The sequence below is a fragment of the Lepisosteus platostomus genome, chromosome 6, assembly GCF_059453375.1.
Source record: "Lepisosteus platostomus isolate fLepPlt1 chromosome 6, fLepPlt1.hap1, whole genome shotgun sequence".
In the NCBI taxonomy this organism is placed as follows: Eukaryota; Metazoa; Chordata; class Actinopteri; order Semionotiformes; family Lepisosteidae; genus Lepisosteus; species Lepisosteus platostomus.
In genome coordinates, this window is record NC_142616.1 from 30,828,697 (window position 1) to 30,840,309 (window position 11,613).

General features: G+C 40.5%; 1 protein-coding gene across 1 annotated transcript; it reads right to left on the minus strand.

Moving 5' to 3' along the window:
• Positions 1-939: 939 nt before the first annotated feature.
• On the minus strand, positions 940-4,354 carry nkx2-3 (NK2 homeobox 3). Its single transcript, XM_088635344.1, has 2 exons — positions 3,723-4,354; positions 940-2,536 (listed from the first exon to the last, which is right to left on the minus strand). The coding sequence occupies exons 1-2, from the start codon at positions 4,063-4,065 to the stop codon at positions 1,899-1,901; spliced, it is 981 nt and encodes a 326-aa protein (XP_088491470.1). The 5' UTR covers positions 4,066-4,354; the 3' UTR covers positions 940-1,898.
• Positions 4,355-11,613: the final 7,259 nt, after the last annotated feature.

Genomic DNA, 11,613 nt, shown 5'->3' on the forward strand with positions numbered 1-11,613 from the left:
TTTTGCAATAGAGAAATGGCTAAACTTGTAGCAATAATGACCCTTCATTCAGACACCAACCTCCCGCTGTAACCTCCAGGCTGCCTGCCCTCGAGGAGCCCCGCAGGAGAGCGCTCCCCCTAATCAGAGCTCCTTTCTCCGTTAACAAAAAGGAGCGAACAAAACTGAACACATTTTATCCATCCTCCTATTAGCCAGCCAGCTAAAATAATGCCCCCGCCTCCGCATCAATGAGGAATATTTAAGGACGTCAATCTAGCAGCTCTTGGGCCCCTTTTGTCTTTACTGAGGACTCAGCCTTCCTACCACACACCTTTTGTTCATGAATCCAATAAAGGCTATTATTCCTACCTTCCAACCCAACTCGAACTGCTTCTTTCAGGGTATTTTAGATGCCTAATCGCGTCCTCAAAGCTCCTCAATGTAGAATAACTTCCTCCTTTCAGAGCACTTGGCACTTGCACAATTAATTCGAGTGTGCCTGGGCTGCCCTTTCTAACTGGCTCCAGCAAGACATTTTTTGTAAATCGCAAGAGGCTAACAAAGCGAAAATCGCTCGCAACCAGCGCCCAAATAGCTCTTCATAAAGAATTCAGAGCTGGGGAAGAGGGTTTATCTGTGATTTAACACTTCCTGATGTGAACGGAGGAGTGAATCTACGAACAAACGTTCTGCCGTCATTTGGGATCGTGTATCATAAATATCTGATCGCGGGGACCGCAGCACGTGACCGATATTCGTGCTCTATTGTTTTTTTGGGGGAGAGGCGAAAATGAGAAAGCGAACCTAGTTTTTGTATCCGTAGTAAAGACGAGCTTCCTCATAACAGACATTAAAATGGCACAGTATAGCACCTGCTTATGTCAGATTGTAGTGGGATTATCTTCTTCAACAAATGGTGTGATCAGGAAACATAAAATACATTTCCTGAGACGCATATTCATCAAAAACATACTTTAATAAAGATATGGCAGCTTCACATAAGTAAAACATTGCACCTCAAAAATTTATTAGATTCCATTCTTTTAAAAGCAGGGCGTTTTATACAAACTTGGGAGTTCCTTCTTACCATGAGCAAATACATTCGAACATGCTATGTACAGATCCAATACAATTGGTCTTCATATTGGATTTAGAAATTTTCGTTGAGATTATGCGTTAAGAAACCACAAACTAGCAAACTCACAGTTCAGTGGTACACTCCATACCATAGTTATTGGGAGGAATAACAACCTGTTAAATATCGGTGAGAGCAGACATCTTTTAAGGGTTATATTTTCTCATGCCAAATATATCAAAAACATAGTTTTGAAAACGAGTGTTCGTGACAAGTGGCCTTAAGTCCTCAGAAAGGACAATTTTGCGTCCAGTGGAAACAAACATCTGGGATTTCTCCGGAAAACGAAGAGGTATCTGAATTTCCTGGGACGTAATCCGTTTTTCGGCACACTGGTCTCTCGTGTTTTAATGACCTTTCATCGCAGGGGTCGCGAGGGTCTTGTTCAGTTTACAGAAATCCGACGTGAGTTCAACTTGGCTACCATAGCATATAAGTAGTGCAGTTAATACTGTTTTCGTACAGGAATCGTTTAGGCTCCAGTGGTAACTTTACTCGAGAATAACAAAAAAATAGTTCATTTTAATGGCTAAAAAGTAATACATTATGGGAATTGTACATTGGGCAGCGTTCTAGTGTTAAGATATAGGAAAACGTGAACATTCCTTGCTGTCTCGGAGATAACTGCAGTACTGTAACACTACTGTCATTTTTTTTTATTTAGATCCCCACTTCGACAACGAAGTTTAGTTTTTCTTGGTAAATGTGTTATTTCCATCACAAGTGAACAACGACACCAGCAAAACGCGTAATGGTTCTGACGTCCTGCTGCAGGGTTTCGCTACCAAGCTCGGATGCCCTGCAGTGTTCCTTGGCACGGCGAGACCGCGGTTCCCTGGTGCGTCTGAGGCTGGGATGAACTGCTGAGGCTGGCAATATTACCGAGGTTCATGTTCATAAACGCGTTGGCAGTCGTGGTAGGAGGGAGAGCAGGGATGCTGGAATATGTACAGCTGTAACTGGAGTTATACGCAGGATTGCTGTAGGTATAAGCAGGGTAGCCGTTATAAGTGTAAGGGTTCGCCCCCACCGTGTACGGCGCGTTGTAGTTCTGCGATCCTCCTAAACAGGGCTTGCCATCCCGGACCAGCACGGGCACCGCCACACGTCTGGGCGGCGGCGGGTGGTGGTGACCTGCCATTTCCAGCGATTTGTCCTGGCGCTGCCGTTTACATTTATACCGCCGGTTCTGGAACCAGATTTTGACCTGCGTGGAGGTGAGTTTCAGAGTGCTGGCTAAGTGTTCCCTCTCCGGCGCCGAGAGGTATCTCTGCTGTTTGAACCGCCTCTCCAGCTCGAACACCTGGGCCTGCGAGAAGAGAACTCGCGGTTTCCGCCTCGTCCTCTGCTTCTGCGGCCGCTCCGAGTCCGAGTGTCGGCTGTCATCGCATTCCTGAGACTTTGTGATACTGCAGCTTTCTGTAAAATTAGACACAGTTGGTACAGAACTGTGTTTAGCAACTGTCTTCGCAATTTTAAAAAACTCACAAGACGTAAACCATTGGCTGTACATACGTAGATTTTATAGGCCTACTGACAAAAAACATTTTTCTTCATAAAATTAAATTAAAAGGCTATTGTTATTAATGAATGATTTGGGTAAAGTGAGTATGATGTAAAACTCGGATAACTCAGTGCTAAATAGTCCCTATTAAAGTACCTGTCGTTAATTTAAGATGTTTTTAAATATATATATCAACCTCCAACAAAACATTCGAGCTGTTAATTACGTTATAAGGCTCTACTGTAAATATTCTTGGAGTTCAAATCAGAAGATTTGAAGAGATGAAAAGCGCAAAACGTGTTCATTCTGGGTATAGTGTGTATTCTATTTTTCGAAACATTTCACTGATTATTTTTATTGCTGTTGCGTGTTAATTGTTATAAGAACTGTTAGTAGCTCAAACAGTAAAAATCGGTTTATTGAGACCTATCAGCACATATTATATTTATGGACGCTCTGTGAATCCCATGTCATTTGTCTTGAATTTGAAGTCCTTTTAAGGAAAGAATTTCCACCTTTATGCGGTGGTTAGCTTTAATTATATTTAGTCTGCATTAGGTAATATTTTAAAAATGCAATTTAAATCGTCGCTCATATAGGTCTGCACGCAATTAGTTATTGCAATAACGTTTTAAACTAGTCCTAGAATTTATTTAAAATCAAGGTGGAAAATAACCCCAAAATTCTTACATCGCAATAGATTACGTTTTTTACGTATTCAAATAGGAGGCAAGTACGTGATTTATTTAAATCCTTTCAATTAATACTTTTATTTGGATCTATAGCTTAGTCTTTTTGAACATTTTAATGGATTAAATAGTCGCAGGGCAAAACATCACTTACCCTGTGGTTTGTCTTCAATTCTTTAAATTTCTTTTGTGCCATAACATGCATACTTATATACGCGGAAGGGTGAGCCCACAGCAATTTAGACAGCCTATATAAATACGCCAAAACGCTAAGAATTACTACCAGGGTATTTCTGGCCATTTTACAAATTATAAGATGTGAACAACAATGCGATCCGGAAAAAAAAAGACAGAAAATGGCATGAAAGAAGCCCGGTGAAAGGGGAGTGAAAGGTGAGGAGAATGAACTCACTGGTCTCCTGCTCCTCCAGGTCGCCCTCCAGTTTGGTGTCCGCCGAGTGTCCTAGCGCCGCCTGAACGTACAGCTCCGGAGAGATGCTGGCCTCCCCGTGGCTGTCCCGTACCGACAGCGAGTTCAGGAAGGACATTTTCTCCTCGCCGTCCGAGAAGCTAGGGCTCTCCCCGGCAGCCAGCATGCAGGACGGCGACTGGAAGTGCGGCGGCGGCTGAACCTCCTGGTGCAAGTGCGCATGGGGGTGTTCTAGGTGCAGGGCTTGGTGCTGCTGAGACTGTTGCTCCAGGTTTAGTATGTCTTTGACAGAGAAAGGTGTAGAAGTGACTGGGCTTGGAAGCATTCTCAAAATCCTGCGCAATCACATCAAGGAAATTAACCCCGCTGGTGAGGAGTTACGAAGAAGAACCCCTTTAGGAAATTTCATACGAGGGCTGCCAATGTATCCATTCTTCTTTTTAGAGAAAAGATACTCTTCGACTGCTTTTGTCGACTGCTTAGCTCGCTTCCATGCATTCAGAGGAGGACTGGCGTGCTTCTTGTGACAGCCAATGCCTGCAGCTGGAGTCTGTTTTTGAGACTGGGGGCACAGAGAGGCAAAGCTCCCCGCGTGAGCGGTGATGTCACTGCGTGGGCGGGGCGAGCTGGGTGAGTGACGTCCGAGAAGGCAGCTCCGATATTGGGGTGGGGTGGGCAGAAGTCTCCTCTCAGTCTCCCCCACGAGTAAAATCAATGTTTTATCACAGAATGGTGATATGAAAGCAGAGCTACCGCAGGGAGCATTATTATTATTATTATTATTATTATTATTATTATTATTATTATTATTATTATTATTATTATTATTATTGATGACAGTACCATTACCTCTACTATATTGTTATGTTTGATATCAAGCACTGACCAGGAAAAAAAGCAGAAGAGCGGAAAAATCGTAGCAGCATTCCAAGTATTAAGACATGAATTTTTATCAGTTATTTTTAATCAGATAGTCAGTGGGGCATCTTTAACATTATAGCCTGATTTAGCATCTTTCTTGAACCCTCATTTTATTCCTTTCACGAAGCGTCTGATCATGAGCATCATACATTTGCGAGTTCAACCGACGGAATACGATTAATCTAAAATTAATATGACTAAGTGATTTAATGTTCATACGACTCATTTTCCAGACTACAGTATTAGTTATCAGCGAGAATATTCTTCATTTTCAACAGAAATCCCGGGTTAAAATGATCTTCGGCCTAGTGTTGTTTCATCAGACTACGGGAGAGATGTAGCCTCAACACCAAGCTGGTGTTGAAATAGAAGATGTTCAATAGATTTGTTCGAATGTTGTTTCTGTTACATAGGTGTGTGAGTGCTCTAGTTATTTGAGAAAATAAAAACAATGCACGAGTATACACTGAATGTTCCTGTCTGGAAAACTGATTCACACTTGTGACACTTTGTGTAATAGGAAATACCTAGAACATAAGACTGGTTATACCATTTAAAATACTTTTAACACTTTATGCTTAAAGTAATTTTGCACACTGATTTAATTTATTTTCAATGAGAGAACCGTGTAGGCTGAACTATGAATCATGCCTATTAATAGACACGTGGGAAACGTACTGCATCCCTAAATAAATTACTTTATTTACTACACAAAAATAGTTTCCCAAATACTTAGTCTGCTAAAAGCTACAGGTCAATTCTAAATAGTGTTTAAGGAGTGTATTTCCCGGTTCATTGTTAAATGAATATAGCTGACATATTACCGCACTGAACAGTGGCTTAATGAATGGCTTTTTATGATAAATAAGATGTGTTCGCTACTTAACATCTGAGATCTTAATGGTAAGCGTACTTACTGTATGGCTGACCAGTAATCGCTTTTACATTTGACGTCTAATAGGTCTGGACATTTTCTTAAATTTTTATATACTAGACCCTTGCTGCTACTACCATAATCAGAAACAACAACAATAAATAAATACAAATGCGACTTCACGAAACTTACTGCATACCGATAACATGAAATCTGTGTGCACTGCTCGGAACAACAAATATTTAACAATAATAATTGAACTATCATTGCATCGGCTGCACAATACTAGTAAGTGGTTTTATCGCATACAATACAGAAAACACTTCTTTACAGTAAACAATTTTCAAAGGCCTCGTTCAAAAATATATTTTGAGAAATCATTTCAGGATTTAGTAGACCATCCTAAGAAAGATATAACATAGTGAAGATAAGACAAGATGATAAAATCTAAGAGCAGTGATGCTGTCGGTTTTCAGTTTTGGTAGCCCAACTCTAAAGGCACAATTTTAACAGTTGTTGAAATCATTAGCCTCATTTTATTAACTGCTATTATTTTTTAAATGAAATTTCACTTCAACGGAGTATAGGCTAATTTAGTAACATATGCACATGAGGCTTTTTCTTGCAGGAACAGTGCAATTAAACATATACATTCTCACCTTTTGGAGACGATATCCGAGCGTCTTCAGCAACCTTGCTCAAGAAGACTAACAGCTGACCGTGAAAGTGCACTAAATGCGTAAACCGCAGCTACCTGATACACGTTACTTCAGATCTCCTTCCTTAATCTGATACTGTACTACTTTATGTATTCATAACCAAGACTGTTTCCTTTTTCGAGCAGGCCGAACATTATGAAGTGGTTCGATACTTTTCGTATTATTACATTACCTGTTTTTCTTTCAAATGCCCCCATTTAATCAGAACATTGGGAATGGTGTATTCTTAATTAAGTTTATAACAACGTTGTTGAGACTGTGTGATTAAACGAAGTAAGCATATGAGTACTGTATGTGAAGATCGTCTTAGCTTTTGCCATAGCAAAAAGTTTTACGTTGATTAGTTGTTAAATCTTTAACTACACGATAATCTGGTCAGACCATAAGAAATCCGGTTACCAGGACAAATTGTGGGAATTCATTAGGCCAATATATAATACGTGGAAGTTGGTAAGAGCTGGAGGTTCAATAAATTTTACTGGACATCGTCTGCGGGGGAGTGTTTTAGTTTACAGCGGACTAAAGCTCTGGGTTTATTGAATACAATTCTTAATAGAAGGATGTGAATGTGACCGAAGAAAAGTCTTTAAATCAAACACAACTGGGACTCGCTGTCAGTGGAAGCCGGTGAAATAGGACTGGGACAGATCACGGAGTCTGTTGGGCTTGCGGAGTGGCGGGCAGAGGAAATCGGGACTGAAGTTGAGGGAGTGATCATTACAGAATACAAGCACACATTCGTTCCTCACACAGCTACATTTGTGTCCTTTCAAAGATGTGCGGTTCGATTATTTAAAGTATTACCGTTTGAAGACCGGAGTAGACCGGTAGACCGGAGAGGGACCGCGGGCGCTATTATTAGGGTTACGTAGCGAGCGATAGAAGCGAGCCTTGAGATCCAACGCCTGGGTGAACAGTGCAGTCCGTGACAGGGTGGTGTTAAATCTGGTGTAATACAATGCAGGAGAAGGGTGAGTACAGCAAGATTCAAGGTTTGAGTTTTCATCGATTATGTACGTATGGCAGTGAAGAACCTGAACGAGACGGTATTACACATCAAAGTGAACCTCGCGGTGCATTTTAAACCGTGACCGCGTTAAAAAGATAACTATATACATTTGTAGAACCCGTGATCTGTTTTTCAATATTTCAAAATGTTCAAAATTTCAATAAAATTTAAAGGCTTGCGATTTCATTATGGACACCACATTGATACAGCTTCAGCGGAAATAAAGGGTCCAAATATTATTTGGAAATATCGATGTTGAGGAGTCCCTGCTGTCTTTTGGGGTCAAGATCAGATATGGTCCAGTTTAAAAATCCAATCATTTGAAAGAGACGTTACAGTTGACATTTTATGTATGGGTTATTGCATTGCACATTTTCCAAAGTTTTGTTTACATTACTGGAGCGGTTTTCTTCTTAAATAATTCCGTTAAGTCTTGAGTTATTTTCAAAACTCTTCCAACACAGGACTGACGCCACAGAAGGCCTGTTGTCGCGCTGCAGGCAGTCACCGTCTTTAAACTGCTGTTATCAAAAGTTTATTAATAAACCTTATCAGCCGATAGCAGGGCCCCAATAGCAATTAAAATTCCTTGTAGAAAACTGATTGACGTTTTTAGCAAATACAATCTGTTGGTATCAGTTTCCTTTCCGTTTTAAAAGACCTTCTCTCTGTCTCCCTCTCCCTCTCTCTGGGTCACACACACACTCACTAACCACTGCTGCTGTTTAGCTCTTCTTTATATACTTTTCTTCTTCCGACAGGCTGTGGATAGGTTCGAGATAGCGGGATCGCCACAGAACGTTTGTCTGACTGCAAAAGAGATAACTGCACAAGGATTTCAGTGCACCGAGTTTAATGTGTCTGCCATACTCTGCATTAACAAAAAAAAAATGGTTGAATATGTTTGGTCTTCTTAAGCTTTATCATCACTTGAGATGTCGACCAGCGGGCACTTGGCGAAATCATTTTATGCCCAAAAATATCAATGGCCTAAACTTTTACTTTCTGGCTGTTTGAGAATAATATGAAAATGTTCTACTTTTTAGATACTCTTCATGTGTCGTGTTCATCTGTTTATTAACTAGGCTTAAGAGTTATTTTATTTTCAAAGATTGCAAATTGTAAAAAATGTAAACGATTAAATAGATCGTTTGGGCTAATTTATAGAAACGAAAGTTACCCTCCTTCATTTACAGTTTTTGTCAGGCGTATCTCTAGTTCGAAACCCGCTGAAGTGGCATTTTCCTCAGTCTTGAATCTTAAACTTCCATCTCGCTGCCAAAGCAACTGCCTTTAGTGAAGAAAAAGGCTTATGAAACACCCACGTACGATTTGTCCTGTTGTGAAAGCCGTGGACTTACCTGTGTCCTTAATGCGCTGAAGTTAAACACACCCTTCTGATAGGAGGGAGTCACAAATCCTCAGTCTTCTGTCCAGCGAGAAGCTTTGTTTCGTAATTAAGTTTGAAAAATTCAAAGCTTTGAGAAATAGCTGCGCAAGAAGCTGGAAATAGCAAAGAATTAAGACGAAAGCGTGTTTTATTGCATTACTTTATCATCATAATTTAATTTAAAGAGGTTCTTTAAATAGATCTATCTGATTACCAACTAATTGGACCGGTTGTTTTATATGAAAGTTAACCTCCTGCTTTTGAACTGATTTTTTTCTGCAATAGTACGGACTCTACTGGAAGTTCAGGAATTCGACATTATTAAGACTTAACCGAGAAAGAAAGATATCTATTAACCATTTAAAATCTCGAGAGAGAACATGTATTTACTATATTATTCACTGTTTTCAAAATTTCAAATTTAATATACAATTTAAAAAAAAAATCATTGCTTTCTAATAGTGATATGCATTATGTTTAGGCCTATATAAAATACATACATATAATGTGTATCATATACACAAACACATCTATGTCGTCTACAGCGTGCGTTGAACTCCCATTTAAAAGTGCTTTAGGTAACGCTTTAACATGTTTAGATGTTGTTCCATTGATGCAATTTAAAAATAGACCCCACATTTAAATTAAACAATTTGCTTCTTAATTCTTATATTTTGTTGAATGTTATACAACAAGCCAAATGATTTATTTCCAGTATGAGATAATAATAGTTTTTGCTATTGTAGCGCCAAACGGACTTTCCTCTATTTTCCCTTTCTGCAGTCTAGCGTCAAATTTCCTTCTTGTTAGGCCTCCTCTGCAGCAGCAATGAAGTATGTTGCGTAGGATCACCATTCCTTACCGGCCTCATTTAGTTTAGAAAACCACTGCACGGGCAGGTTAGTGTTAACCTAAAAATCAGCACAGAACGGTCAATAGCTGTGCATTCCGTATATATCGTATTAAGGCCTACTTATTGTAACACGTTTTACTGGGATAAATATTTGGAATTGATATTTAATGATGAGGATAAATACGCAGTTGCTCGAAAAATGATTAGCTGTGTTATGGCCAACTCGTGTATTCTTGATTCATGATTAATTCATGATTGATTCTGAGACCGTAGGTCTGCCCATTGAGATTTTATTTTCCGGAGAGGTTGATCGACTGTACCAACCCTAGTCTCTCTGTTATTGCTCTTGTCATAGCGTTAATGTTCCTCAGAAAGAGTGTATATTTTTCTGGCAAGTTGTTAGTGCGATGTGTTATGAGTGTTTAATTTTGTAAAAATGTTGTTCACGATGAATAGAGTTTGAAAACATATGTATAGAGTATGAGAAATTATTTTAATCCAGTCCGCTTTGGAAATACCTTCATATTTTTGTAAACAGGTTCGCCTTCTTCGAAACAGCTACAAATTACTTTGTTTTTTTTTTTGGTATTTGTAATTTGCATTTTTGACCACAACATTGAGAAATCGACTGAAGTGATGAGCTCACGGGAGACAGAGGAGAAAGTATTTGATTAAAACTGTTCTATTGTTTTTGTATTGATATATTGGCGATCGTATATACCCAAGACAAAAGAATAAAATACAGATCTTGAAAAGAAAGGGCGACCCTGTTATGCAAATTTCTGTGTGGGGTTTAAAGACAATTTGACAACATTCTACTTCTAAGGGGACAATTTATGGTGTATTCAGCATGTCGAAACATTAAAATCGTCACTGTAGTATTTATTTGGTCTTTTACTATTGATGTAGCACATTGTCGTTACTGCCGTGTCAGCGCTTTCATTATGGCCTATAGTCTGGTAACAAAAGTAGAAAGTACGTCGAACCGAAAATGTGGTTGGATGAAATCCAGACCTCAGGTTTTCTCACCTTATTATCCAACGGCTCTTTACAGCGTTTAGCAATGAGAAGTGATTGAAACCAGATCGTTGACGCGCCAGATCTCGGCGGTTCGTGTCCGAGGTTTGTGCGGAGCCGGTCACGATCTCCGGGCTGCAGCCCCGAGAGCGCGCCTCACGCCTGGCGCCTTCCCCGAGCCGCCGCTCGCAGGTGCTCTCGGGCGCAGCCGCGCCACCGGCGTCTGGCTGCGGGGCTGTAGCGCCCCAGTACCAGACAGAGGTGCCAACGTTTCCCAGATGTCTACTGAATCCTCCCGGCACCGCTGTGGTTATTATTAATTAGCTTACTTTCCACCGTGTTGATATGTCTGTTCCGCCCGTGTCCTGGGTCTATTCACAGGGGCTGGCATTGCCAGGAGTCGCCGCGTGTTTTCGGGGGGTAACAATGGGAAATGCTACACCTCTCGTCTGCTGTCAATTGTGGCCAAGTGCAGGCGCCACTGACAAATGCTTGGGTGCTGCTAAAACCAGGGGGAAGAAAAGGGAGAGAAGCAGACGAGATAATCTCATCCGCTCGCCATCAACAGAGCAGTGTTTAGATTAGGGAAGCGTCTTCCTCCTGGGTCTCGGGCTGTGTATCTTCAAACGGGCAATTTGAGAGAGTGAAAGGGGGGCCAGAGCCGAGGCCTCTCTCTAACGTAAACAGGCTCTTTGCACTTGTGCCGCTTTCGAAATGTATATCGCTGCGCTTTTGTTTGCATTGGACAGTGAGGAGTTATGGGCTTTCGCAAGGTAAGATGTTTCAGATAAACACGACTGTAACGAAATTACACGATCAAACCAAAGGTGCTTTTTCCCCCCCCGCGTTTGTCCAAATGCTAACATAATCTAAAAGCATTTTTTTAAAGTACGGATACACGTCTTTAAAAGTTGTATTAATGGAATTTATTAATTAATCAATTTATTCTATTATTAAGCAACCTGAAGCTAAAGCTGCTCTGACATTCTTAAAGGTCGATCCGGGGTTTTTCACTATTATTAGGACCGAACAGGAGAAGCAAACAACGCCAAATACGCGTTTTGTGTTCGTAAACGCTCGTGTAAATTCC

Bases quoted from the DNA above. Each gene is read 5' to 3' on its own strand.
- nkx2-3 (XM_088635344.1), bottom strand. From the start codon at position 4,065: ATGCTTCCAAGCCCAGTCACTTCTACACCTTTCTCTGTCAAAGACATA. The intron at 2,537-3,722 runs GTGAGTTCATTC...CTAATTTTACAG, and splicing joins CCTGGAGGAGCAGGAGACCA to AAAGCTGCAGTATCACAAAG.